Source organism: Galdieria sulphuraria (genome assembly GCF_000341285.1).
Source record: "Galdieria sulphuraria unplaced genomic scaffold scaf_18, whole genome shotgun sequence".
NCBI classification, from domain to species: Eukaryota; Rhodophyta; class Bangiophyceae; order Galdieriales; family Galdieriaceae; genus Galdieria; species Galdieria sulphuraria.
In genome coordinates, this window is record NW_005178457.1 from 18364 (window position 1) to 43810 (window position 25447).

General features: G+C 35.6%; 13 protein-coding genes across 14 annotated transcripts; 8 read left to right on the forward strand and 5 right to left on the reverse strand.

Moving 5' to 3' along the window:
• Positions 1 to 5072: 5072 nt before the first annotated feature.
• Positions 5073 to 6617, reverse strand: Gasu_24700 (uncharacterized protein). Its single transcript, XM_005706549.1, has one exon. It carries the CDS (start codon positions 5960 to 5962, stop codon positions 5228 to 5230), a length of 735 nt encoding a protein of 244 aa, XP_005706606.1. The 5' UTR covers positions 5963 to 6617; the 3' UTR covers positions 5073 to 5227.
• A 10-nt stretch (positions 6618 to 6627) lies between these two features.
• Positions 6628 to 9723, forward strand: Gasu_24710 (ribonucleoside-diphosphate reductase alpha chain). The gene is made up of 7 exons (XM_005706550.1): positions 6628 to 6948; positions 6999 to 8003; positions 8057 to 8245; positions 8302 to 8514; positions 8574 to 8900; positions 8949 to 9172; positions 9237 to 9723. Exons 1-7 carry the CDS (start codon positions 6820 to 6822, stop codon positions 9589 to 9591), a joined length of 2442 nt encoding a protein of 813 aa, XP_005706607.1. The 5' UTR covers positions 6628 to 6819; the 3' UTR covers positions 9592 to 9723.
• Positions 9724 to 9727: 4 nt separating this feature from the next.
• On the forward strand, positions 9728 to 10778 carry Gasu_24720 (40S ribosomal protein S4e). Its single transcript, XM_005706551.1, has 3 exons — positions 9728 to 10084; positions 10142 to 10239; positions 10288 to 10778. The coding sequence occupies exons 1-3, from the start codon at positions 9823 to 9825 to the stop codon at positions 10714 to 10716; spliced, it is 789 nt and encodes a 262-aa protein (XP_005706608.1). The 5' UTR covers positions 9728 to 9822; the 3' UTR covers positions 10717 to 10778.
• A 9-nt stretch (positions 10779 to 10787) lies between these two features.
• Gasu_24730 (hypothetical protein) lies at positions 10788 to 12442 on the forward strand. 2 transcript variants are annotated; one of them, XM_005706552.1, is made up of 3 exons: positions 10788 to 11409; positions 11467 to 11504; positions 11565 to 12442. In XM_005706552.1, the coding sequence occupies exons 1-3, from the start codon at positions 10823 to 10825 to the stop codon at positions 11927 to 11929; spliced, it is 990 nt and encodes a 329-aa protein (XP_005706609.1). In that variant the 5' UTR covers positions 10788 to 10822; the 3' UTR covers positions 11930 to 12442. The 2 variants fall into 2 exon arrangements, with proteins under 2 accessions (XP_005706609.1, XP_005706610.1); XM_005706553.1 differs by having other exon boundaries at positions 11565 to 11988.
• Positions 11993 to 12477, reverse strand: Gasu_24740 (uncharacterized protein). The gene is made up of 2 exons (XM_005706554.1): positions 12189 to 12477; positions 11993 to 12142 (listed from the first exon to the last, which is right to left on the reverse strand). The coding sequence occupies exons 1-2, from the start codon at positions 12360 to 12362 to the stop codon at positions 12029 to 12031; spliced, it is 288 nt and encodes a 95-aa protein (XP_005706611.1). The 5' UTR covers positions 12363 to 12477; the 3' UTR covers positions 11993 to 12028.
• Positions 12478 to 12487: 10 nt separating this feature from the next.
• Positions 12488 to 13818, forward strand: Gasu_24750 (cysteine synthase A). Its single transcript, XM_005706555.1, has one exon. The coding sequence runs from the start codon at positions 12628 to 12630 to the stop codon at positions 13783 to 13785; it is 1158 nt and encodes a 385-aa protein (XP_005706612.1). The 5' UTR covers positions 12488 to 12627; the 3' UTR covers positions 13786 to 13818.
• A 9-nt stretch (positions 13819 to 13827) lies between these two features.
• Gasu_24760 (zinc finger protein) lies at positions 13828 to 16140 on the forward strand. The gene is made up of 7 exons (XM_005706556.1): positions 13828 to 14050; positions 14098 to 15139; positions 15194 to 15257; positions 15287 to 15532; positions 15585 to 15687; positions 15764 to 15820; positions 15867 to 16140. Exons 1-7 carry the CDS (start codon positions 13832 to 13834, stop codon positions 16083 to 16085), a joined length of 1950 nt encoding a protein of 649 aa, XP_005706613.1. The 5' UTR covers positions 13828 to 13831; the 3' UTR covers positions 16086 to 16140.
• A 7-nt stretch (positions 16141 to 16147) lies between these two features.
• Positions 16148 to 17033, forward strand: Gasu_24770 (mitochondrial ribosomal protein S15 precursor). The gene is made up of 3 exons (XM_005706557.1): positions 16148 to 16490; positions 16542 to 16682; positions 16747 to 17033. The coding sequence occupies exons 1-3, from the start codon at positions 16169 to 16171 to the stop codon at positions 16926 to 16928; spliced, it is 645 nt and encodes a 214-aa protein (XP_005706614.1). The 5' UTR covers positions 16148 to 16168; the 3' UTR covers positions 16929 to 17033.
• Positions 17034 to 17343: 310 nt separating this feature from the next.
• Gasu_24780 (GTP pyrophosphokinase) lies at positions 17344 to 18897 on the reverse strand. Its single transcript, XM_005706558.1, has one exon. It carries the CDS (start codon positions 18872 to 18874, stop codon positions 17483 to 17485), a length of 1392 nt encoding a protein of 463 aa, XP_005706615.1. The 5' UTR covers positions 18875 to 18897; the 3' UTR covers positions 17344 to 17482.
• A 360-nt stretch (positions 18898 to 19257) lies between these two features.
• On the forward strand, positions 19258 to 20351 carry Gasu_24790 (methyltransferase type 11). The gene has a single exon (XM_005706559.1). It carries the CDS (start codon positions 19307 to 19309, stop codon positions 20315 to 20317), a length of 1011 nt encoding a protein of 336 aa, XP_005706616.1. The 5' UTR covers positions 19258 to 19306; the 3' UTR covers positions 20318 to 20351.
• A 56-nt stretch (positions 20352 to 20407) lies between these two features.
• On the forward strand, positions 20408 to 21628 carry Gasu_24800 (uncharacterized protein). The gene is made up of 5 exons (XM_005706560.1): positions 20408 to 20629; positions 20684 to 20947; positions 21010 to 21149; positions 21210 to 21405; positions 21457 to 21628. Exons 1-5 carry the CDS (start codon positions 20441 to 20443, stop codon positions 21604 to 21606), a joined length of 939 nt encoding a protein of 312 aa, XP_005706617.1. The 5' UTR covers positions 20408 to 20440; the 3' UTR covers positions 21607 to 21628.
• A 3-nt stretch (positions 21629 to 21631) lies between these two features.
• Positions 21632 to 24597, reverse strand: Gasu_24810 (3-methylcrotonoyl-CoA carboxylase alpha subunit). The gene is made up of 7 exons (XM_005706561.1): positions 24323 to 24597; positions 24164 to 24261; positions 23955 to 24109; positions 23866 to 23895; positions 23704 to 23818; positions 22006 to 23651; positions 21632 to 21950 (listed from the first exon to the last, which is right to left on the reverse strand). The coding sequence occupies exons 1-7, from the start codon at positions 24574 to 24576 to the stop codon at positions 21705 to 21707; spliced, it is 2544 nt and encodes an 847-aa protein (XP_005706618.1). The 5' UTR covers positions 24577 to 24597; the 3' UTR covers positions 21632 to 21704.
• A 5-nt stretch (positions 24598 to 24602) lies between these two features.
• Positions 24603 to 25257, reverse strand: Gasu_24820 (uncharacterized protein). The gene has a single exon (XM_005706562.1). The coding sequence runs from the start codon at positions 25197 to 25199 to the stop codon at positions 24855 to 24857; it is 345 nt and encodes a 114-aa protein (XP_005706619.1). The 5' UTR covers positions 25200 to 25257; the 3' UTR covers positions 24603 to 24854.
• Between the last annotated feature and the right edge of the window lie 190 nt (positions 25258 to 25447).

Here is a 25447-nt window from a genome sequence, read left to right on the forward strand (position 1 = left end):
CTTTTTTTCCTTCTTCACATCGAACTTTTCCATTTTGACTTGTTCCTTTCATAAATATCCAAGAATTCTCCTTCAACCTTGATTCCACAACGCTTGTGATTGTGTTTTTCTAATGTCCATCTTTGATCAAGCTTTCATTGGTGTTATGTGAATGGTGTCTTTGGAGTCATAACGATATAGCTCAAACAATCACTAGGTTGAATTGTACTTTAAAATAAATAAATAATATACAACGACTCTTTGCCATAAAACAACACTCAATCATGAATAACTATCCAATGCAAAACACTTTTACTTTTTGTCCATCAAGAGACTCATATAAATGTAATGTTGCATATCCATGATAGAAGAAGAACAAGGCTCAAAAATAATATGGACGAGACCAGCTTAGCCAGGTTGACTACACATTTCTCCAAAATAACTTCCTCTCACAAGGATACAACTTGTTATCTTGTCACCAAAACCACCTTGTGAAATAGCTCGATGCGTCCTCCACTTTCACCATCACTAACCGATCTACTCGTATTGCCAGGGTTGCCACCAGTCAAAGTGACTCATATCGAACTTTCTCCTTCGCATCTTCCATATTCTGGTCTATCAACACTACCACCGCCTTTACCCAACGAATAACTTTTGCTTCTTTTCAGGTTCTATAGTTGTATCTCTACAAGTAGTGTCATCTCCATCAATTACCAGTCCTCCAGCTTTGTTGACACGTCAAGGTATAGTCATTGAATGAAAAAAAGAGGACTATCAAACGAAAGAGAAACCTCCAGTCGAAGTTGTCTTATCTAAGTAAGGAAAGAAGCAGGAGCATCATCTTGCAAAAAGGGACCCAACGAACATTCTTCGTTGGCTTTTTTTGAACAGACTATTAGACTCTTGTGTTGACGAGTTATTTTCTGATGAAAACAAACTGGACTGGGTACAAAGATTTTATCCAATGAAATATAATATCATTTCAACTACTTTCATCGAAACCAGATTCTCTCCAATCTAGAATATCTGTTGTTATATGAAACTGGAAAAGACCTCGTACGATTCTTTACACCAACACATTACTTTTAAATATGACACGGACATCAGGTCCTGTAGGAACTTGTATAAATAGTTGGATAAGAGTCAAATTTGCAGGGACTGCAAACCCATACAACAAGCTACTTTTGGTAATTCAATTGCAATGTGTATGTTTTCATTCCACGAGAAAATGATATGGCTGCCTGATGATCAGCTTTCATGATTTCCTAAATGTCTTCTCTCTCTATATATATATAGAGAGAGAGAGAGAGAGAGACACAAAAATGCAAGAAAACACTTCAAAGGTATCCACATGAAAGGTTGTATTCCAATTCAACTCCACTTTTTTATCATTCTTAGCTTCGAAATTGGATCTAGCTTGTTGTGACTAGGTTTAAGATTTACGTGAGTTCAACTGACTGGGCTTGTTTCATAAAGGTAAGTTTTTTTTTGTTAATCATGACGAAATTTCAAGCCACTTTTTTTTATATGTCAATGTGAGGACAACAGTCATAATTATTTTTTGGGCATGCTTTCACTTGTATGGACTTGTTGTTCTCAAGTATGCATTGCTGTATTTGAGCAACTTGTAAAAGTCAAGCTATTCTAACACTCTCAGTTCAAATGTATGATAAGTATAGTTGTGCAGTTACGAATGAAGCAATTTAGGTTTTCAATTCAAAAAAAGAAAGTCAATCCTTGAATTGGATGGTTGGTGTGTAGCTACAAAGTTTATGCAATGAAATGTCAAGAGTGAGAAAAGAGTAAATATAGTAAGCAAAAAAAAGACATTGTATAAAATGATAAACTCAATATAATTTGTATAAAAAGAGTTGCTATCATGACAACTATGATTATGAAGAAAAGTTTCCAAATGAAAACACTTTCTAAACAAATGCATATTTATGTATCTATTCATAAACAAGAATAGAATAACTATTCAAAGCCTTGAACTTTCTATATATTCTGTATAGCATTAGCAACACTCTTTTCAATATTTCCCTTTCTTTTGGATGAAACAATAAATGAGAAGATGCCATCACGACAAGCAATAGTCCTTGTTACGATAACCTTGAATAGTGCAATTCACACTCACAATAGGCATAGTTCTTTCTCTCTCTCTCTCTCATTTCCATCCTCAAAAAGTGTCTTTTACTATATCCTTTATGATATAAAGAATGCTTTATACTATGTAAATCAACAAATACATTACAGTTGCAACTTGACAAAGTTGTCAATTTGAGGCATCAACCATGTGAGAAAGAGTTCCCATGAAATGTCTCCAAAATAACATCTTTTCATTCTAATATAGTAAAAAACTAAAAAGTTTTTAAACTAGTCAAAAGTACTCAAATAAAGAACCAAAAGTTACTCAACAAACTTGAGAGATATTGACTTTACAATCAAAGAGAAATTCTCCTAAAAGCCAAAGCTACTTCAACTTCTTCTCAGATGTTTGAGATTTCATAAATTGACCAAGGCTGAAGATTGGACAACTAGACATGAACGATCCAACATTTCAATGCACAGCTACTGAGACAACCCACCATCCAATTATCCGATAAACTATTTCATTGGAACATAACAGAAAAGTTTTCAAGGAAAACCACCAAAAAGGAATACAATATGACCGATTGATAGGAAATTTGCAGGATGAAAATCTTCAATTTTCAAATGCTTCACTGCCAACTCTGTAAACCAAAACTATTTTGATAATGGTCGCAAAGTTGATTAGAAGAAATAGAAAGCTTGTTGACCAACACAATATTGAACCAACCTGAACTTGCATTTTACCTTTATTGACCCGAAGATTTCCAAAAGGAATGCTCTCATAACTTGAATTCAACTCTTTCTTATATATGGACTGTCCCAATTCAATTGTATATGGAACCCTATGCAGTAAAATTGAGTCATAACAATTCCTTGGCCTGTTCTTTGAATACTGTCTATTATAATATTATTATACAACTTTAATCAAAGGTTTTTCTTATACCATCGGGTGAAACAGAAACACATATTATTTCAAGATGATAGTTGAGACATGTCCAAACTTGCAAAAGAGTACGAACTCAAACCTTTGATTGTTAGTAAAACAGATTGAAGTGAACCGCAAGACAACTGTTCAATGTTGACAATTTAACTTTTGCAACACTCCATTGTCACTTTTTCCAAGTACTCCTAGTTGAGATGATATGTGCAGTTATTGAGAGGTGCAATTCTTTAAAATGTTGATACTGCATGTTTCCTTCATGAACCAATAGCTTAAAGACATGTCTTATGATATGTGTTTCCAAGAGATTATTATAAACTTCTTTTATAGTCTATGTGGAACACAAATTGAAAATTAGGAATGTAAAGTGACATTACTTGAAAGACTTTTTTTATATGCACATATAAAATGGATGGGATTGTGATGGAATGAAGAATGCTCCTTTCAATCACATCTCTTATACATCTTATGATTATGGAGACTTATAGAACAAGTTTATCCTATCATGAATGAGAGGATTCAATCAATCTCATGATTACAAAAAGGACTAGATAATATGTGGAGTTGTTGAAGATTCAAGTGACTATCTCAATCTATTCTTCATAATAAACATGGACAATAAATGATTCAATCGTATACGAATAAAATGCAAATATTGAGGAATTGTTAAAGATAGAATCGACATATCCCAAAACTGTTGGAGGAAAGATTAGAAGAGGTTTTATCAAATTTTTGTTGAGTTTGTGTATTGCTTGACCATGAAACTTCACAATTACTTGTTGTCAAAGTGATTGGCCTTTTCTTGATAAAGATTGACTTTAACAATATGGCCTTTGATTATTCTTTTCAAGACCTTTTTCATTGACAATAAAGCAATTGATCTCGTTTCCGTATCTCGATTGGAAGAGAAAATGAATAACAATAGGAACGATTGAATCTTTGTTTCGTGTGATAATATCATTACTTTTATCCCATTTGGACTTTGCACATGAATAGTGGCAAACCATTGTTTTCAAGAGCAACGAATCAATAAGATAAAATGGAAAGCAACTCGGTCCATACCCATTAACTCAGATTGTTGTGTTTGGTTTGGTTCGAGATGAAATAGCCATCGGAAAGTTATCCTTTTCATCTCTTTTTCTGGAACACAATAGGAAATTGATTGTATGAGAATTGTGTGTGCTTTTGGAAATCTGTCAAAGAGGATGATTTGTATTTGGGTCCTATACTATTTTCAAGTTTTTGTTTGAGATAAGTGGGATAAATATGGGAATAGCCAAAAAGATGCAAGTCATCCTATCTACAAACGGCTCATTGAAAGAGTTGATCACCTAGTTGGGTTTTCAATCCTATTTGTTGAAGAAAGAATATATATATATATATACATAGAGATAGATAGAAATACATATATATAAATATAAATAGATACTTGGAAATAAAAGTGAGTCCGCTTTTCTTACCTTTGATGAGTTGTTGGAATTCAAACCATTCTGTGTATTCAAATGAGATAATGACAGATAAACGAGACATATGCAATTGATTGCCTGGATCATGGCTCCATTTCTATTTCAATGAGAAATTCAAATGATCCAATATTCATTTGAAACTCTGGTGTACAACAACTCCCCATTCCTTCCAAAATCTGTATTATACAAACTGAGTTGAAAAGGCAAATAATGACTATTCCATATACTCTCCAACCAAAATATCGAAAGAAAGTGGAAAGATATTTCTTATTTTATGATTGAGTCGCTCAACTGGCACAAATATTGTTTGTTTCATCATTTCAATGATAATTGAAATATCCTATCATCTGTTCTATTATTAAGAATGGTCGCTCATATCCAACAAGTAACATAAAAGGTGATGGATATCGAAAACCAATGTTCGTCGATTTTTTTTATATGAGTCTTCAAAAAAATGGATAAGCAACCTCGATTATTTTTCCAATTGAGAAAGAAAAAACTTTCTTGGCATGCATTCAGTTGTTATCATCATTTGCAGTGTTTGTTACCCAAAAATGAAGAATGTCATGATTGTCCATGTAGCAAATAAAAGGACATTTTCAATGAACGAAAAACAATGAATGATAAATATTCATATAGTAGAATACTAGCCAAAATGTTTTTATAGAAATGACTAGAGCTCATATTCAATTTCACAACACTCATGTATCATCACATATGTAAAACTAGATATCCAAAAAAAACAGTTACCTTTTTAAAAAGAGGGAATAAAAGGATAAGTAGGCACTTGTGGATAGGATGAACTAGAATAGGAGGAAGAATAGCTTGGATAAGGAGTAGTAGTAGTACAAGGAATATATTGTCCATATGAGTGGTAAGTATAACAAACTGTAGGAGTACTAGTACAAGGGACATATTGACCATAAGCAGCATAAGTATAACATACTGTGGGTGTTGGAGTCGCTGAAACAACTTCAGTCGCCTTGAAAACATAACTCGTTGGTAGATTCAAAGTAGTTCTTAAATCATTTTGAAACGTTGTGTTGCTAGTTACTTCTTTCAAGTAACTGGAACCTTCACTATAAGGAACAATGACATCAAATGCTACTGCAAATGGTGAAGGACTACCAACATAGGCCACTTCAATAACGCTATAAGGAGATGCATTATCCAAAATAAGCTTATCTGCATCTGCTTCTTCAGTCACTGAAATGACTGTTCTTTCACTGGAAGCTAATAGTCCAAACTTTTGAGCCATTCTTACAGTCGATGCAACAAATCCTAATTGAATTTCTGCTTCTCCAGCAGTGACACTCGGTGAAGGTGCAGCAGTTGCATTCACAGCTGCTCTCATTTGAGGCTGAGACTCTGCTTTCCAATTATACAGTACAGAGGAATCTTGAGAGCGTTGACTAGATATTAGAGGTGTGGCATATGTATAATAAGAGATGCATAACAAAAAGAATAAACCAACACAGAGAGTTTTCATTGTAATACAACAAGCCAAACTCAAACAACCTAATTTTATTTTTTCAAAACAAAGCAACATTTTTAAAGCCTTATTGAATCATTTTTCTTCTCAACGAATGAATCGATCCACCAAACAGCGATGTGATGGGCGGGCAATTCTTACAATAGAAAAATGAAAAGGCCAATCTCCCAATGGACATCCGAATGAATATTTGTTTCGCTCTCTTTTGATATATAAAAATAAAATATAAAATAATTTCCATCTACTTTGTATTTCTGGATGCATTTTTCTTTTCTTTTCTATATAATCAAGGAGGAATATATCCAATCCAAAAAAATAATAACGAGAAGAAAAATAAGCAACCTTTTCCAATACAGCCCCGTAATATCTATTTTTCTTAATGACTGATTATTACTGTATGTCCTTGTTCTTCCTAATGGAAACAAATAAACCAACGAGTCATTGAATCCTATCCTATTATCTATCAACAAGTGAAAGAAATACAAGACACAAGTCCAATCAATACAAACTATCATGATATATTATCAACCCATTCTACTTTTCACTTGTAACTCTCTTGTTCTCATGACGCAAGGAAAAGGAGGAAAAAAAGAAGACATGTCATACACTCCAAAGTGGCTCTCAACCTCCTCAAAAAAGATAACACTTGAAACTTGTTCCAAAAATAGCTCTTTATAAGAAAAGCCCTCCTCTCCAAAGAAATAGCCCGCTATTCTTTTTATAGCCCGCCATACTCTTTTGAGAAACTCCTACAAAAAGGAAATCCCATTCCCTCTTCTGGGAAAACAGAATTAATCCTGAGTGTGATTGTTTTTGGGTGCTCAGTTGAGTATATTTATTTACATATCCATATCATGGAAATGCATGTAGTAAAGAGAGATGGCAGAAAGCAACCAGTAAAGTTTGACAAGATTACCGCAAGAATCAAAAAGCTTGCCTATGGGTTAGATCCCATGGTAGATATTATAGAAGTGGCTCAAAAGGTATTATTATACTTGGATACTTGTGAAAGTTGTAAAAATACTTTATAAAGGTTTGTACTGGTGTATACAATGGTGTATCAACTTCTGAACTGGATGACTTGGCAGCTGAAACAGCAGCCTATATGTCTACCAAACACCACGACTATTCTTTATTGGCTTCCAGAATAGCTATTTCCAATCTACACAAAAACACCCTCAAGTCGTTTTCTAAAACTATGGATATATTGTATCATTATGAATCCCCTAAAACCAAAGCTCCGGCTCCTTTGATAGCTGAAGACATCCATTCTATCATTATGAAGAATGCTCACGTATTAGACGACGCTATTATTTATGATCGAGACTTTTCTTATGATTACTTTGGATTCAAAACTTTAGAACGTTCCTATTTATTACGTGTGGATGGCAAAGTGATAGAACGACCACAACATATGTTGATGAGAGTAGCTGTTGGTATTCACAAGGATGACTTGGAAGCAGTATTGGAGACTTATGATTATATGTCTCGAAAATACTTTACTCATGCTTCACCTACTTTATTCAATGCGGGTACTCCAAGACCTCAGTTATCCTCTTGTTTCCTATTAACTATGACTGAAGACTCCATTGAAGGAATTTATGATACTTTAAAAAGATGTGCAGTTATTTCTAAAAGTGCTGGTGGTATTGGATTGGCAGTTCATGATATACGTGCAACCAAATCTTATATTCGAGGTACCAATGGAACTTCTAATGGCATTGTTCCTATGCTTCGAGTATTTAATGATACTGCAAGATATGTGGATCAAGGAGGAGGAAAAAGAAAAGGAGCTTTTGCTATTTATTTGGAGCCTTGGCATGCCGATATTTTTGAATTTTTAGATTTGAGAAAGAATCATGGAAAGGAAGAAAATCGAGCACGAGATTTGTTTTATGGTTTATGGGTTCCCGATTTATTTATGAAAAGAGTAGAAAAGGATGAGAAATGGAGTTTATTTTGTCCCAATGAAGCTCCAGGTTTGGCTGATTGTTGGGGTGAAGCATTTGAACAACTTTATGAAAAGTATGAAAAGGAGGTATGACCAATCTCATAATTTTTTATCAAAAAGGATATAAATGAGAACAATAGAAAAGAGCAAGACAAGTCATAGATGCACGTAAATTGTGGTTTGCTATTTTAGAAGCACAAATAGAAACTGGAAATCCATATATGCTTTACAAAGATCATTGCAATAGGAAAAGCAATCAACAAAACTTGGGAACTATTCGATGTAGTAATTTGTGTACTGAAATTGTACAATATACGAGTCCTGATGAAGTAAGTGTGTATTGTTGATAGAGAGTCTCATCTTTCTAAGAGTGAGTATTATTTAGGTCGCTGTTTGTAACTTGGCTTCGATTGCTTTGAATCAGTTTGTACAATTCTCAGAAGATTCGGAAGAGCCTTATTATGATTTTGAACAATTAGAACACGTTACCAAAATAGTTACTCGCAACTTGAACAAAATCATCGATATCAATTATTATCCCGTAACTCAAGCCAAGACTTCCAATTTACGTCATCGTCCTATAGGAATTGGTGTTCAAGTAAGTGTGTCATTGGAATTCCAAGTTTGTGGATGAAATGTTCCACTTTTTGTATTTAGGGACTTGCCGATGCTTTTATTTTGATGCGGTTACCTTTTGAAAGTGATGAAGCACGTCGTTTGAATATACAAATTGCAGAAACCATTTATTATGCTGCCATGTGTACTTCCTTAGAATTGGCACAACGTGATGGAGCTTATGAGAGTTTTCGAGGTTCACCTTTATCTCGAGGCTTATTTCAATTTGATTTATGGCAAGTCAAGCCTTCTGCTCGTTATGATTGGAAAACACTTGGAGAAGCTATTCAACGTGATGGTGTTCGCAATTCATTGTTGATTGCACCGATGCCTACGGCTTCCACTTCACAAATATTGGGTAATAATGAGGTAAGTAGATAAGATAGAAACCAACTTCTTATTGATATTCCTCTTTAGTGTTTTGAACCTTATACATCCAATATTTATACGAGACGAGTATTAGCTGGAGAATTCACCATTGTCAATCAACATTTGGTGCGTGATTTGCAACGCTTAGGTTTATGGAACAATGATATGAAAAACAAAATTATTGCATACAATGGAAGTGTTCAACATATTCCTGAAATACCTCAAGATATTCGTCAATTGTACAAAACGATATGGGAATGTAGTCAAAAGAGGTAAATAATGGGAAAGAAACGAGTTGAATTCATCAAGTGACATAAGTTGTTTGTTTTATGTTAGGTTATTAGATATGGCAGCGGACAGAGGTGCTTTTATTGATCAAAGCCAAAGTTTAAATGTATATATAGCATCACCGAATATTGGTAAATTAAGTTCTATGCATTTTCATGGTTGGAAGAAAGGTTTGAAGACCGGTATGTATTATTTACGTACTCGACCAGCAGCAGAAGCCATCAAATTTACAGTCGATCAACAATATTTATCACAAGCAGTGAACAAAAGTATGTTGTTGAATAATAATAATAATAATGGAGGAGAAGAAAATGTTTCCATCATACGCAAAGTACCAACGAATGAAGACTATCTGAGTTGTTCATTACAGAATCCAGAAGGTTGTCTTTCTTGTGGTTCTTGATAGTCATACTTTACAGTTGAAAATGATCATCATTTGGTTTCGTTGTATATTTATATATATATATATATTATATATGAAATACCAACATTGGCCAATCCATCTTTTGATTGATATAAAAAGAGAAATATTTCTTTTATCCATTTGTGTCTTTCCCTTTTTGGATTCGTCGACGTCGTTAGATTCTTTTTCTATTGACAAGTGAAATATTGTTGATTATTATACTTTTCAACTATGCCACGGGGTCCCAAAAAGCATATGAAACGTTTGGCAGCACCCAAACACTGGATGCTGAGTAAACTCGGTGGTATTTGGGCACCTAGACCAAGTAGTGGACCTCACAAACTACGAGAATCGTTACCTTTGTTGTTGATTCTCCGCAATCGATTGAAATATGCACTCAATAATAGAGAAGCAGTGGCTATTCTGATGCAACGTCTAGTCAAAGTGGATGGAAAAGTACGCACCGATAAAACATTTCCCGCAGGTTTTATGGGTAAGTGAAAAATAGAGAAAGAAGTTGCAAATAGATGGCTCATATATGAACAACTAGACGTGATTGAATTGGAACGTACCAATGAAACCTTTAGATTGTTGTATGATGTAAAAGGTAGATTCCGATTGCATCGCATCACTCCGGAAGAAGGCAAAGTAAGTCATCACTCTGTTGAGTATGTCACCAAAGTAACTTGAGACTAGTACAAATTATGTCGCGTGAAGAGAGCCCAAATGGGTGTCCGTGGAATCCCATATATAGCTACTCATGATGGGCGCACCATCCGTTATCCCGATCCAGCTATCAAACATAATGATACGGTGGTATTGGATTTGGAAACAGGAAAAGTGACAGACTTTTTAAAGTTTGAAGTGGGTAACTTGTGTATGATTACCGGTGGACATAATATTGGAAGAGTTGGATTAATTCAACATAGAGAGAAACATCCAGGGTCTACAGAGATTATTCATGTACGAGATGCCCGAGGTCAAGAGTTTGCTACCCAATTGAATAACGTATTTGTGATTGGTAAAGGAAATCAACCTTTTGTATCGTTGCCAAAAGGAAAAGGTATTCGTTTTTCCATTTTGGAGGAACAAGAAAAGATGATGAAAGAAAGGCAACAAATATAAGAAAGGCTTTGATTATAATAAAAAAGAGGTTTGGATTTCATGTTTGAAAAAATGCAAAATGTGCGCCAAAAGATGAGAAAGCATTAAGAGTTGAATTGTTTTTGAAATGATTTCACACTATCACCATATATGGGAAACACTTCAAGTTGCAAACCAAGAGTTGAGACAGTGGTTAAAAACCAACCAAGAACAACCCACTGACAATAACACGACTAGTAATAACTATCCTTCTACTACGAGTGGTCCTAAAGAGTTGTATCCTCGTACCCAACCGTCTAAAAATACTTCTATGGTGGAGTTGGAAATGGAATTGGTCAAAGAATTGGAACAATCTTTGTCAGAAATAGATTCTGTTGATATATCTTGTTACCCATCAAAACCTAATAGAAACCAACCCACGAGAAAGAATAGAAATAGGTCACAACATGACTATTCTCTTCCTTCAACTCACTCACGGAGTCATATCGAAGGTCCTGTTATTATAGACTCTATAGAAATGAAAGATAATGACTCTATATGGCTTCACCATAATATTCATCGCAATGTATGTAAGACAATTGATTGTATATTGGACCGAGATGCAAAATCCTTGTCCAAAATGAAACAAAGTTGGCAAAAACTACATCAATGGAGTAAACACTTACATCCTTATTTGGAAAAGAAGAAGCAACAAAGAACAGTTCATCACAATTCGTAAGTATATCTCTTTCTTATCATATGCACAACTTGGACCAACGATCATTTCCATAGCAATGACTCCAAGGAATATGTTGATATGAATATAAAAGGTGAGTATAAAGTAATAGATGGATAGAGATAGTTTTTTTGAAAGTTTTTTTTTCATATAGGAGACTCCTTTTTGTCTGATCATTCACTTAAAGTATGCATTGAAAAGACTCCCTTTTATAAGCGTTTGATATTTCCTAATGGCAATTGTAAGGAAATATATTCAGATGGGAGAAGGGAAACTTATTATGCTTCATCGCATATTCATAAAATTGCATTTCCTAATAATGGTTATACTTTTATATTCTTTCCCAACGGACAATTGGAAAGACACTTATCGGATGGAAGAGTAGAAGTGATTTATGCGGATGGTTCTATAGGTCTGATGTCTAAGGATGGTATTCAAGAGAAATTGTTTCTAAGAAATGGTAAGGTTGTATATAGAAATAGAATGGCCAATCACACATATGAAAAAGAGAATCAATAAAAGGAGAATAAGAATGACAAATGGACTTTTTATGCTTTGTATTATTGTGTATGTGAGAGAGAGAGAGAGAAAAGTATATCCATTTACAATTCCATTCATTTATCGTAGAGATAAGAGACGCTTTTGTTTTCCTTTTGTTTTTTGTGGTTGTTGATGATCAATATTTTCAATGGAGCAAGTTTGATTCTCTTTCATTTTAGGTCCTACTACCAACTAGTGATAATCAACTTTTGCTCCGTATAGATTCAACACAACTTACCTCTGTAATATCAGACAAGGGACGACGTGATGGATAAACCCACTTTTTTTTCTCTACATGACTTGGAGACATTTTCATAAGACCAGTTGGTAGAGGGTTTATATTTTCTTTTTCTTGTTGCCACCCATTGTTATTATTTTGTTGTTGTGTAAAAGAAGAAGACTTGTAGGACATAAGGAATTGTAGTCACACACAGAGAGAGAGAGAGAAAGAGATGTACAAATCCAGTAATCAAGAAATCTCCATTAGTACTAAAAGGAAGGAGAGTGTCATTTCAAATTCAAGTCCAAAACCATGGCGGGCTGGGATACTTGGAAATCAACAAAGAGTGGCTGAGTTATATTTGAAAAGAATTTCTATTCCATCTTTACAACAAGAGTTTTCATTTCTCTCTTTCTTTTTTTTTTGTTTCGAATGAGAAAAAAGTGAATAAAATGAAATGTCGTTGTTTGTAAAGAATCCCATCGGTGTGGATTGTATTCTTCCTCGTCGTCAACTATTATTCACACCTTACAAGTGTTCAACTTTCTGTCCTACTCATCGATTCCCTACACTTTATATTCGACAATCGTCTACTATTGGTTTCACTATGACTCAGTCTACTCAAAAAGTTGGCTCAAGTGTTTGTAAGGATCCTTGTGACCTGATTGGAAACACTCCCATCGTCCAACTCAAGAAAATACCAGCTACCGAAAAGGATTGTCAAGCTATTATCTTGGCAAAACTGGAGTCCATGGAGCCTTGTTCTTCTGTCAAAGACCGTATTGGTAAGAGTATGATTTTACAAGCTGAACGAGAAGGTAAAATACAACCCGGTAAAAGTGTATTGATTGAACCTACTTCTGGGAACACTGGAATAGCATTGGCTTTTATTGCAGCTTCACGTGGATATTCTCTCATCTTAACTATGCCCGAGTCGATGTCCATCGAACGACGAATGATACTCCGTGCCTTTGGAGCACAAGTTGTGTTGACTCCTGCTTCAAAAGGTATGAAAGGGGCTGTAAAGAAAGCAGAAGAATTGTTAAAAACTATACCTAATGCATACATGTTGCAACAGTTTTCCAATCCTGCCAACCCTAAAGTCCATTATGAGACGACGGGACCGGAGATTATGGCATCTGGAGGTTGTGATATATTTGTTTCAGGAGTAGGTACTGGAGGAACTATTACAGGTACTGGAAGATATCTAAGGGAGAAAAATCCGTCGGTCCAAATAGTTGCCGTAGAACCGAGTGAGTCTCCTGTATTATCGGGAGGCAAACCTGGACCTCATAAGATTCAAGGAATTGGTGCAGGATTTATACCTGATATATTAGATACGAGTATTTACGATGAAGTATTTCAAGTGAGTTCTTCTGACGCTATTACTATGGCCAGAAGGATGGCTATAGAAGAAGGCTTATTGGTTGGGATATCTTCAGGTGCTGCTGTTTATGCTTCTATTGCTATTGGAAAGAGACCGGAGAATCATGGAAAACGGATATTATGTATTATTCCTAGTTTTGGAGAACGATATTTGACGAGTGCTTTATTTGATCCCCAACGAGAAGAAGCTTATAATATGCCGACGGAATCGATGGAAGACGACTCATAATAAAGTATTGTGTGAATTTGTGATATAAAAACCAAACACTTTTGATATGTCTTTATTGCATCATCAGGACGACCAACCACTTCAACCATCCATAACAGAACAAGAAGAAGAAGATAATATACCTGAACGTTGGCAACTATCCAGTTTATGTATGCAGTGTGGTCAACAAGGAGTGACCCAGTGCTTGGTACGAGATATTCCTTTTTTCCATAGAGTCATATGTATGTCCTTTGATTGTCCTCACTGTGGGAATCATAATAACCAAGTATGTTGTATATAATAATATAGTTGAATCATCCTATATTTGTATAGGTAACTTGTGCTCGTGATATTGAACCTTATGGAATACGTTGGACTTTACATATGACAAAAGAACAAGAAGATAATTGGTCTAGACAAGTATGGATATCTGATTATGCCACCATTCGAATACCTCAAATAGAGTTGGAAATACCTCCATCCAAACAACAAAGAGAAGGAGGAAGAATAACAACGGTGGAAGGCATTTGGTTACAAGTGGTGGAGGATTTACGAGTTGTGAGTGGAAAGGAAGAAACAGCTCAATCAATAGAGTCTTATATAGAACAACAATTGTTACCTTTAAGACATGAAGTTGACTTTGTGTTGGAATTGGAAGATCCTTCAGGTTCAAGTAGAATAGAATGGAGAGTTCCTGAAGATAAGAAGGAGGAACCTGGAATGATCATATCCAATATTCATATATGGGATAAGAGTTTACAAATGACGCAATATATAAGAAGCAAAGAAGAAAATGAATATCTTGGATGGATATCATCCACTTATCATAATAATAATAATAATAATAATGAAGAAGAAGAAAAGAGAAATGAGGATTCTTCAACTATTGCACAAGATGAAATAGTCAAGTTATCAAGTAATTGTCCTTGTTGTGGTTTACTTGGAGAAAACCGAATACATTGTACCGATATTCCTTATTTCAAACAAGTACTTATCATAGCTTTTACTTGTACACATTGTGGATATAAAACCAATCATATACAAAGTGGATTGGGAATAGAAGAACGTGGAAGAAAGATAACTTTACATGCTCAAAATGAGGATGACTTATCAAGAAGTGTATTGTTATCAGATACTTGTCATATTATGGTCCCAGAGTTATCATTACAAGTTGAAGGATCATCTTTTTGTAAATGGAGTACAGTTGAAGGAATATTCAAAGATATTGCCGAGAATATGGAAAATCAATATTCCTTTTTATTAGGCGATAGTATGAAACCTGAACAAAGGGAAAAGTGGCAATCCTTTTTACAACATTTGAATAGAATAGCAAATGGAGAAGAATGGGAGTTTACTTTGATATTGGATGATCCAGGTAAGTTATGTTATGAAATAATATTGTTATTTATTGGATTATTTGTCAATATAGCTGGAAATAGTTATATTCAGAATATTTGTGCACCAGAACAAGATCCACAATTGGAAATAGAAACGTATGAAAGAACTCCAGAAATGAATGAAGCTTTAGGATGCGAATTCAGTTCAATTGGAGACGTTGGATGAAGTCCACTTTCCATACAGAACCTTATGTTGTGGATGAAAAAGTAGTATTTCAAGAATATTTTTGTATCTATCGTAGAAAAGTAAACTTTCAAGAACAACAACATAGTTTTGATATAGTGGGACACCCAAATAGTAACTTTAGTGCTGCTTTGGTATTTCCTTTCGATGCCAAGAAAAAAACCGTCACACTATTGAAAGAATATCAGTCAGTAACCGGCTTTTGGAAGAATACAACTCTCCTTCTCACTCTTATCTAGTCCTGGAAGTAACTCTCTCCTTTATAGTTTTCCTGGCGGTTTGTTTGATTCCAAGAAACACGCTTCAATAGTGGATACTGCAAAAGCAGAACTGAATGAAGAAGTATGTAATAATCGTGAAAGTTTTGAATACAATCCACATCATCCTGATGATTCTAATAATATGATCTTTCATCTAGGCACACATGGTAGCAAACCAGTGGTATCCTTTGACTAGTGAACAAGGAATTCTTCAGGTACAAACCACGGGTGTTTGATAAAACTCTAAGAGTTGGTGCATAGGATAAATATTCAAGGAATCGATTACACATGTTTTTGGCAATCGATTGTGAAACGATAGTTGATTATCAACCAAGAGATGCTGAAGAATATATGGATATCGTTTCCGATGTGGATGTTCATACTTTACCTCTTTTGATATATGAAGGGAAGATGGCTTTACCTTCGAGTTGTTTGGTTTGGTTAGGATTGGAACAACTGAAAAAGTTGAGATTTTTATAAAGAGTTTTGTATGATATACAGTTGTGTTGTTTTCTATAAAAAACAGAGACAACTTTGGAAAGTATTTGAATGAATGATGATAGATGGACAAGTTGTGTGGGCTAGTACGGAATAGAGTCATTCTAAGAGGCTTTTGTAGCCAAAGTTTGAACCTTCATCAACCAACACAACAAAGTTCTAGAATTCAATATTTTGGTAAACCAGATACTTCAAGATATTTGCCTTTTGCACCTTGTAACTCGTTAAAGCTTCCACAGTCTGAGTTTGAAAAGTTACCGTTGCCTGTAAAACAAGTATTGGAACCAAAGTATTGGGATGAAAGAAACCATCAAAGGGCAGAAATATGGAACGCTGTTTTAGAGTTTCAACGAAAGCCTGGTGACACGGGGTCAGCGGAAGTACAAGGTAAGGATGATGGATTGTGCTGCTCAGAATCGCTGTTTATATTGGGAATAGTCGCAGTGTTCACAAAAAGACTACAAGTATTGGAGAAACAATTGAAGAGAAAAAAAGATGATAGGAGAGCTCGATTTTTGTTTGATCACTTGACGTCGAGGAGACAAAGATTGTTGCAGTATCTAGCTAGACAAAACAAAGGTAATGCTCTTGATGATGATGGCTTTTTGCGTTTTGCTAAAGAACTAAATGGGTGTGAAAATAGAACATTGTGCTCAAGTGATGGCAAGACTGGGTTTGGAAGCAAGTGCTATGTTTCCAAAGGATACCGGCGCTATGTTCCATAGAGATCATCCTTTTATACGTTTTGGTGATATGAAAACAAGCCCCGGAAAGCAACAACAACCACATAGTACGGATAAAAATAACAATCCAATAGGAGCCTAAAAAATCTTTCAGTGTAAAATGAAATAAATTAGAAAACTCTGTGTGATCTCAAAGTCATAGAATCTTGAAAAAGCCAAAAGTTCCAGTAAACAAATTTACCACGCTCGAACTTGAATGAGCAAGACATTCCAAAAAAAACCAGAAAGAACAAGCAAAACATCAAAAAAGACACGATAATTGAATGTAAAATTTTTTAATATTTATAAACATTCACAAACTAATCCAATCTTGAAGATTTTTTCATTGAGTTTTTTATTAACAAATTAATTTGCAAGAAAATAACTCAAATGGAAATAAATAATAACGGGGCAATAAACGAGACTTTGAACTTTACCTACTAATTGTTAACATTCAACAACTTTGAAATTTAATAATAAAAAAGGATGATAAAATAAAAATTATTTTTAAAAACTTCATTTTAAAATTTTAATTTATGCAATTAATTTAAATCTGATAAAGTAATCAATATGTACAATATTCATAATTATTGTAGTTAGGTTACCGATGAACGGAATAATTTTAAATCCACATTGACTGATAATTTCTTTGCTGAACTAAACACCTTGGTCGCTATCACTTGATTGACTCAATTTGTATAGAAAGTGTGCCGAGTTTCCATATTCCGCGTGATAATGCATTTCTTCTGAACGTATCTGTACTTCGAATGGAATCTTATTTAATATCACCGTGGTATGTAGCGCTCTATAACCATTCAGTTTTGGATATTTGATAAAATCTTTGTTTCTGTACGCCACAGGACACCAACGTTGTTCCACTATTGTTAATACTGAGTAACATGCTTGAACTTCCTTCATTGGATTTCGAGGTTTAATAATTATACGCAATGCAATTAAGTCATAAATTTCTTTCAGTTTCCTTCCACGTTTCATTTTTTTATATATTGAATAAAGACCTTTCACTCTTCCATGAACGGTAAAGGACAAAATCTGGTTCTGAATTTTACTTGATGTGTCTAGCAACCGACAAATATGGAATCTAGCATATTCCAAAATTTTAGAACGCTGTTGTAAAATTCTTCCAATATGACGAGAAAGACTCTCGTACTCCGTAGGATAAAGAACATGAAAAGCAACTTCTTCCAATTCCAACTGAAGTTTCCATATACCTAAACAACTAGCAACTGGAGCCAATACATGTAAACAAATCTTTGCCAACGATTCGTCTATACCAGCGATAGAAAATGGACTGTTACATTGGTATCGCAAATCTATTAAGAAAACAACCAATGCTATAAGAAGACCGCGTTTATCCTTGGCATGTTGATACAAATCTTGTACCATCTTTGCTGATTCCGTATCACATCGACCAAAGCAACTCCATATGAAAGATAATGAACGAGATACGCTTTCCACCAGTACTTGAAAACCACTTCCAATGGAAAGGTTCTGAACAGGAGAATTGGAAGGAATATTTACTAATATCCCGGCAACTATGGTCAAGAAATCTGCCTGTATCTCACACAACACTTGCGCAATGTGCAAACCTCTCTTTACACGATACAAACTATATTTGCTACAAGCAAAGATTCTAGCTTGACACAAGTTCAATATACTTCGTTTTGCACCTGGCAGGTGAGCAAGTTGGTTGCTCAGTTGTTGCCACAAGGAATAAAAGTCTTCATTTTCTGGGTTATTTTCAAACCAATGAAACAGGAGATCTTCTGGAAAGGTCGTATATTGTAAATTTTTGGAGTTTTCCAGGTTTTGGTGGATGGGATGCTGTATCTTGCTGGATTCTGTAACCGACAAGTTACTGCTTCCCAAACAACTCCTAGTCAAAGGACTGGATAGCTGTCCAATTAAGGGCAAGCCTTTACACAGTTCATGTAGTTTACTACAATAGCAAATATGTTTTTGGGTGAATAGAAAAGAAGTGGGTATCCTGTACGAAGAAACTTCTCTCCAAGTTACAAAACCCCACTGCATATCCGTCTATAGACAAAAGATTCTATTTGCTGTCAAAATGGAATGGTTTGGTAGAGAGAGAGAGAGAGAGACGGTGGCTCTTAAAAAGTTATCAGTTTAGAAATAACGGGTTGTGAGAGATTATAAAAAAAAGTTCATCATTAAATATTTGATGAGAATAGTCAAAGTATCAAGGTTATCTTTACTTTATCTTATATTTGTAGAACCTTGACTAAAGAATAATATCCATTATAATTAAGCAATTTGTCACTACAGCAGACATCAAGAGTTTTAGTTTGTAATAAAGCCATATATGAACTCCTCCCATTCCTTGTTGTTTTGGTTACTGTTGATCCATTGGAACATCGAAAATGGATTGGACCTTTTAAAAGCTTTCCCACTACAACCCAATTCGATTCACGTGCATCGATAATTTTGAGTGTCTGTTTGAGAATGTCTCAAGAAGCAGCAGCATTTAAACGAGCAGAAGAAGAAAAGTGGAGCCGTGCAGGTGAAAAAAGGTGGCAATTATTTAAAAGGCTTGAAAAGGATAATGCGACTGCTAGCTTCTTTTTAAAGAATCAAAACATCTTTCCAGGTGCCAAGGTTTTGGAACTTGCTTGTGGTTCTGGAGAAACTACTCTACAAGTAGCTGCTAAAGTTAGAGGCTACTCTATTCCCTCTGGACAAACAACAGGTGAAGTTGTAGATAAGCTGTTAGAGTTGCTTCACCCGTCAAACACGAGTGTGAAACCTGCCTCCCCCGGTGCCACTGGTTCTGTCATTGGTGTGGATATAGCTAAAGGAATGTTGAATATCTTTCAAAATAGACTAGAGAATACTGTTTTGAAGGAGTATGTAAAACTTGTAGAAAGTGACATTGAAGAATATACCATGCCAAAGGAGCATTTTGATGCGGTTATTTCGCAGTATTCCATTCCTCATTTTCCCAATGCAGTTGAAGTTTTGAAAAATGTTCGACAATCTCTGGTTCCTAACACTGGCAAGTTTGTCACAGTCATTTGGGGACCAGTGTCTCAATGTGACATTTTCTCAATTCCTAAAAAGTTTCTAGGAGATCCTCATGGTCACCATCATCATCATCATCATGAGCATGAGCATGAGCATGAACATCATCACCATCATCATGAGCATAATGACAACCAATCCGTACATTGTCATTGTGGTTCACCTCAACATACTTTGAAACAAATTGAAGCTGCTGGTTTTCGCTTTACCACAGTAGAATTTCCTGTAGTTTATGACTTTCCAACAGCTTCTGATTACTTGCATTGTCTTTCTGAAATGAATCAAGGTATGAAGGAGTATATGGGAGAACCAGGAAGTGAAAATTGGCGACAAGTGGAAAGCTATGTCAAAGAAAATAATAGTATTCAACTTTCAGATGGTTCAGTAGGCATTCGATTGAACAATATAGCTATTGGTGTTAATGCTGAGCCTTGATGGTGTAGTTTTCAATAAAGAGAGTTTTTCTAGAAGAAGAGAAAATGTTTCGGGAAAGAAAGAAAAAAGACATGGCGCTTCAATTATGCGCCATTTTGAAAACGGAAGAAAGATTGGTCTTTCATGTTCCATTATCGGAAACTTGTCAAGTCTTGGCAAGTTATTCTATTCATATGGATAGTGTTTACACTTTTCATTGTTATTTTCTATGGTGAACTGAATGAAAGACGAAAAAGTCGAAACTATTTTTCTCATGTGCAGAAAGGGTTGCCTTTGGTCCATGATATATTCTTTGGAGTCATCACTTGTGAGGTAGTGATATCTTCTATCGTTTATAAAAACATAGTATCCAATCAAAGGTTTTAGAACTATGCAGAAACCTATGCAAAGGCTGTCTTCCAAACCTGGGGAAAGCTAGTCGAACCGTCCATGTTGCGGTTTTTCAGTGACTCTCCTCACGCTACCATACCAACCGTCGTCACACCCAAAATCGATATCACTGGAGTAAATAAAAAGTTAAAGACCAACTATCAAAAGCGTGTGGCTCATAAAGAGCGTTACTTTCGAGAGGAAAGTAATAGGTCCTTACAAATGTTTGCTTGGGCTTGGGACCACGTACCTCAAGCAAAAGTAGGTTGCTTACCTTGTGAAGAAACATGGAAAACTAAACGTTGTATGGTATTTATCATCAGTGGTTTTATAAATGTGATGATGATAGCTTTGTGAGAGTGGAGTTGTTACAAGAGATATTGAGACAGTTTGACCATACCAAACCTCTGTATATAGGTTCCACTAGGAGGTTCCAAGGAAAACTTGTTCCTGTGTTAGAAAGGTAGCTATAGTTATCGTATTGGATGATATGATGAGATATGTATCCCAACATTGTTGATAGGGACGCTTCTTGGACTAGGGATATTCATTTGCGTTATGCTATGGGAGGTGCAGGATATGTATTGAGTCGTGGGTTGTTAGAGAAATGGAGACCTTGGATGAATCAATGTATTGTATATAATGGAGAAGACAAAAATATTGCCAAATGCATTTTAGATACTTTGCATATAGAACCAATCAATTTGCCTGGTTTGTGTGTAAGTCATGGTCACATTGAGTGCCATCTTTTTGTGAACACTCTCTTTTAGTTTGTTCATCCAGACAAAGTGGATTCAGTATCTAGAGATAGTGTTATTGCATTTCATCAGATAAGGGGAATGGAGGATTCGATGGAATTATTTCGAAGGTTTTATTTAGATAGAAATAGATATGACTCTGGAGGAGATGCGATTCCCTAACTGTTTCAATAAAACCACAAAATGGTCATATATATATATATTTATAGATGTTCTTATCCGTTTCGGTTATTGTTTCCTTCTGTCAATAATCGACTATTCTAAGCTTTATTTTCCAAGTTCGTTGTTTGCTCTTCAACATCGGGTTGAATTTCAAACAACATCGCTTCTCCTGAAACCAAATCATTCGGACCAAAATGGATTTCCTTTACACATCCAGCAATAGGAGAAAGGATCTGATGAGTCATTTTCATAGCTTCCAACACCAAAATGGGATCACCTTTGTTGACTTGCTGACCTACAGTAGCCAATACTTTAGCTACACGCCCTGGCATAGGACTTTGAACCTTGTATTCCATGAATGAAACTTTCCGAGATGAAAAGAATAATGACAATACTTACTGCTCCATGAGATAGAGGAGAGCTAGTTTCCAAAGAATCTCCTCTTTCAAAAGCAAGCATACTTTTAGACCGTTTGAAACGTGCAACTATAGCTGAACTATCTGTAAGCTCCTTATAACCCGTCGTCATAGACTTGTTCAAAGAACTCAATCCTTCTCGATACACAACGACTTCAGAACCAACTTGATAAACATCTATCCATTCTCGAAAACTGGTTCCAACATCAGGTTGCGAACGCATATCGGTTTCTGTATCTTGCGGTAACTTCCACTCTAGTTTCATTTTTATCATATAATCTGCTGATGCTTTGGTTCCAGCTTTTACAGCTACATCATCTCGTTCATCCAGGATAACTTGTCTTTCTAAAATACGAACCAGTGCTTGATGTTCCTTCAACTTGGCCAAAAACAATAACTCTGAAGCTTCCGAAGATTCTAATCGAGTCAATTGTACGTGAATTTCCTTATCCTTTTCTGCAGCAGTGGAGAATTTATCCGGAATCAAATCCATGGAATAACGCTGTTCTAAATGTAAACGAAACAAGGATAAAGCAGGAAGACACCAAGGATCAGCACTTTGACGTGAATATTGGACGTATGAGTCAAATAAAAACTGAGCAACTGAAGCACAAACTGCACAATGTCGAACAACCCAACCTGGTAATGGCATAGTCAAGTCTTCCATATTTCGTTCCAAAAAGCCAGTATCTATTCCAGTCATAGCAAATTCTTCCAAACGTAAGATTCGTTGTACAAATTCAATATTCGTTGGGATACCAAATACACGAGTATGGAATAATGCATCTACCAGTCTTTGTCTAACTTCTTCTCTCGATTGACCTGATACAATCAACTTGGCAATCATTGGATCATAAAATACGCCAACCATATCGCCTTCTTTCATACCCGAATCAATACGAATAGGAACGGAAGGATTGGAAGAAAAGGATTGTATCGTTGGTGGATATATGAGTTTATGAATGGTTCCGGCTTGAGGAAGGAATTGATCAAAAGGATTCTCTGCATATATTCTCACTTCCATTGCATGACCACTTAATGGAATCTGTTGTTGATGTAAAATGGGTAAATATTCTTCATTCGTAACGCGTAGTTGCCATTCTACTAAATCTTGTCCAGTTATCATTTCTGTAACTGGATGTTCGACTTGTAAACGAGTATTCATTTCCATAAAATAAAATGGAGGATTTGTTTTCCAATCTTGTTTTGATGATAACTGTTCGTTGTATGATTCCAATCGAGTCGCATCCAAAATAAACTCTACCGTTCCTGCATTTTCATAACCAACCGCTTTGGCTGCTGCAACTGCAGTCTCACCAAGTAGACTACGAAGACTGGAAGAAATACCTGGCGCCGGTGCCTCCTCAATGATCTTTTGATGTCGACGTTGAACAGAACAGTCTCTTTCATACAAATGTACACAATTGCCATGTTTGTCAGCAACAATTTGTACTTCTACATGACGAGAAACAGCCAAATATTTTTCTAAAAGAATATGAGTATCTCCAAACGAACTCGATGCTTCTGCACGAGAGGCTTCCAATAAACTTAAAAACTCGGACTCGGAATGCACAATCTTCATTCCTTTTCCACCACCTCCCATAGAAGGCTTGATCATGACGGGAAAGCCTAACCGATAACCAATGTCATTCGCTGGTCCAAATATCAAAAAACAAGATACCGATTCTTTTGGCTTCTTCAAGTAATCTCTTATCGGACTGGTCATCTCCATGATAACCTGGAACTACAGGAACACCTGCAGCTTGCATGATAGACCTTGCAGCAGCTTTCGAACCCTAAAAGAAAGTTTACATACAATGAGTTACAATCATATTCAAGTTACCATTTTCTTTATGGCTTCAACAGGAGGACCCTAATATGGCAAACTTGCTTGAGTTTCTTGGTTCATTACAAAAAGCTATCAATGCGTACCACAAATAGAATACCATTTTGTCGACATTTTTCAGCAAAAATACTATTTTCGCTTAGAAAGCCATAACCTGGATGGATGACTTGAGCACCCACTTGTTTAGCTGCTCTTATGATATTGTCCATGTTTAAATAGCTCTCTGTAGAAGGTGGAGGTCCTATTTCAAACACAACAATCTTCGACAGCAAACAACCATAAAGATACCACAAACCTATTCGAATAGCTTCGTCTGCCCAATCGACGTGCAATGAGTTACGATCAGCATCACTATAAATAGCGACGGTCTTCAATCCTAACTTCTTCGCAGTGCTACAACAAAAAGAGAGTTTGAACCAAAGTTTCTACTGTAAGTGCATAGAAAGGGTATTACCGGAAAACTCTACAGGCAATTTCTCCACGATTCGCAACAAGTAGCTTGTCAAAACGAAACGATGGTTGTGTGTTGCGGTCAATAACTTTGCCAGTTTCTACACCATTCTCTTTCCATGTTTCCAGGATCAAACGGTTGTTATGAAAGCTTCGTTTTTGAAAAATAGAGAAAGGAACAGAAGAACAAGTATACGTTGACCATATACTTTTACAAAGGTTTTCAAAGGAGTTTCTTGAAGGAGCCCTTTTCCACATGACCAGACGAAAATCTGTCAATGGGACAAATTAACTCGAACCTAGCAATTCCTATCTCTCTCTCTATATATATATATATATATCTATATATATATATATATATATACTTGGACAATTTTTTTCATACAAAAGACAATTCTCCTCTTTGTTTGGTCCACCTACTCCAATTAAACAGAAACTATTGTTGAGTTACTGACTCTTTCAGCTCAACCACCCACTCTTGTATATATCTCTCAAATATCACAAGTTCTTCACAAACACTCAAAAATAGTCAACAGTCAATGGAAGCTTTCACTCTTCTCACGCTTTTCTTGAACCAAGACTTCCTTTAGTTTCTGAAACAGTTCCTTCTTCGTAACTTGAAGTCTTTGTATTTCTTCTTTCAAACGCTGTATTTCTCTTTCTTCTTGCTCCAACTGTGTCACATCCCACTGGTTCAACTGTTGAGACTGTGAGGCTTCTTGTAACCCCAAGGTTACTAGTTCCTCTTCACCTTTCATAAAAGAAAGTTCTGCTAGCTTTATTTTCCTTATTTCTTCCATAAAAAAGGGCATATCTTCGTTAGAAGGTCCATCAAAGATATGAACGCGAGGTTTACGCGCCTTTTCGGAAGCTCTCAACATAATCGACTCTCTCTCCAAACCATCAACGTCACCCTCATGAACAATTGAATCATGAATGATATATTCACGCACAACTTGTAGGTACTTTATGAGAGAAATACAAAGATAAAGAAATGGAACCAATAAGATAATGAAACCAACTCTACTTTCATTTTTCCTTGTATAATTTGGAATTTCCAATATCCATAACTCTCTCAAGTTGGAATCGTTATTTACGATATCTCTCCTCCATATGCGCAATTGCAACA

Bases quoted from the DNA above. Each gene is read 5' to 3' on its own strand.
- Gasu_24700 (XM_005706549.1), bottom strand. From the start codon at position 5,962: ATGAAAACTCTCTGTGTTGGTTTATTCTTTTTGTTATGCATCTCTTAT.
- Gasu_24710 (XM_005706550.1), top strand. From the start codon at position 6,820: ATGGAAATGCATGTAGTAAAGAGAGATGGCAGAAAGCAACCAGTAAAG. The intron at 8,515-8,573 runs GTAAGTGTGTCA...TTTTGTATTTAG, and splicing joins CTATAGGAATTGGTGTTCAA to GGACTTGCCGATGCTTTTAT. The intron at 8,901-8,948 runs GTAAGTAGATAA...ATTCCTCTTTAG, and splicing joins AAATATTGGGTAATAATGAG to TGTTTTGAACCTTATACATC.
- Gasu_24720 (XM_005706551.1), top strand. From the start codon at position 9,823: ATGCCACGGGGTCCCAAAAAGCATATGAAACGTTTGGCAGCACCCAAA. The intron at 10,085-10,141 runs GTAAGTGAAAAA...ATGAACAACTAG, and splicing joins ATTTCCCGCAGGTTTTATGG to ACGTGATTGAATTGGAACGT. The intron at 10,240-10,287 runs GTAAGTCATCAC...ACTTGAGACTAG, and splicing joins TCACTCCGGAAGAAGGCAAA to TACAAATTATGTCGCGTGAA.
- Gasu_24730 (XM_005706552.1), top strand. From the start codon at position 10,823: ATGATTTCACACTATCACCATATATGGGAAACACTTCAAGTTGCAAAC. The intron at 11,410-11,466 runs GTAAGTATATCT...TCATTTCCATAG, and splicing joins AGAACAGTTCATCACAATTC to CAATGACTCCAAGGAATATG. The intron at 11,505-11,564 runs GTGAGTATAAAG...TTTTTCATATAG, and splicing joins TGTTGATATGAATATAAAAG to GAGACTCCTTTTTGTCTGAT.
- Gasu_24740 (XM_005706554.1), bottom strand. From the start codon at position 12,362: ATGTCCTACAAGTCTTCTTCTTTTACACAACAACAAAATAATAACAAT. The intron at 12,143-12,188 runs GTAAGTTGTGTT...GATTATCACTAG, and splicing joins CCTTGTCTGATATTACAGAG to TTGGTAGTAGGACCTAAAAT.
- Gasu_24750 (XM_005706555.1), top strand. From the start codon at position 12,628: ATGTCGTTGTTTGTAAAGAATCCCATCGGTGTGGATTGTATTCTTCCT.
- Gasu_24760 (XM_005706556.1), top strand. From the start codon at position 13,832: ATGTCTTTATTGCATCATCAGGACGACCAACCACTTCAACCATCCATA. The intron at 15,258-15,286 runs GTATGAAAGAAC...AAATGAATGAAG, and splicing joins CCACAATTGGAAATAGAAAC to CTTTAGGATGCGAATTCAGT. The intron at 15,821-15,866 runs GTACAAACCACG...GTTGGTGCATAG, and splicing joins GTGAACAAGGAATTCTTCAG to GATAAATATTCAAGGAATCG.
- Gasu_24770 (XM_005706557.1), top strand. From the start codon at position 16,169: ATGGACAAGTTGTGTGGGCTAGTACGGAATAGAGTCATTCTAAGAGGC. The intron at 16,491-16,541 runs GTAAGGATGATG...TATTGGGAATAG, and splicing joins GGGGTCAGCGGAAGTACAAG to TCGCAGTGTTCACAAAAAGA. The intron at 16,683-16,746 runs GTAATGCTCTTG...GTGTGAAAATAG, and splicing joins TCTAGCTAGACAAAACAAAG to AACATTGTGCTCAAGTGATG.
- Gasu_24780 (XM_005706558.1), bottom strand. From the start codon at position 18,874: ATGCAGTGGGGTTTTGTAACTTGGAGAGAAGTTTCTTCGTACAGGATA.
- Gasu_24790 (XM_005706559.1), top strand. From the start codon at position 19,307: ATGTCTCAAGAAGCAGCAGCATTTAAACGAGCAGAAGAAGAAAAGTGG.
- Gasu_24800 (XM_005706560.1), top strand. From the start codon at position 20,441: ATGTTCCATTATCGGAAACTTGTCAAGTCTTGGCAAGTTATTCTATTC. The intron at 20,630-20,683 runs GTAGTGATATCT...CAAAGGTTTTAG, and splicing joins TTGGAGTCATCACTTGTGAG to AACTATGCAGAAACCTATGC. The intron at 21,406-21,456 runs GTAAGTCATGGT...ACTCTCTTTTAG, and splicing joins TCAATTTGCCTGGTTTGTGT to TTTGTTCATCCAGACAAAGT.
- Gasu_24810 (XM_005706561.1), bottom strand. From the start codon at position 24,576: ATGTGGAAAAGGGCTCCTTCAAGAAACTCCTTTGAAAACCTTTGTAAA. The intron at 23,896-23,954 runs GTACGCATTGAT...TTGCCATATTAG, and splicing joins AAAATGGTATTCTATTTGTG to GGTCCTCCTGTTGAAGCCAT. The intron at 21,951-22,005 runs GTAAGTATTGTC...ATGGAATACAAG, and splicing joins CTCCTCTATCTCATGGAGCA to GTTCAAAGTCCTATGCCAGG.
- Gasu_24820 (XM_005706562.1), bottom strand. From the start codon at position 25,199: ATGTTGAGAGCTTCCGAAAAGGCGCGTAAACCTCGCGTTCATATCTTT.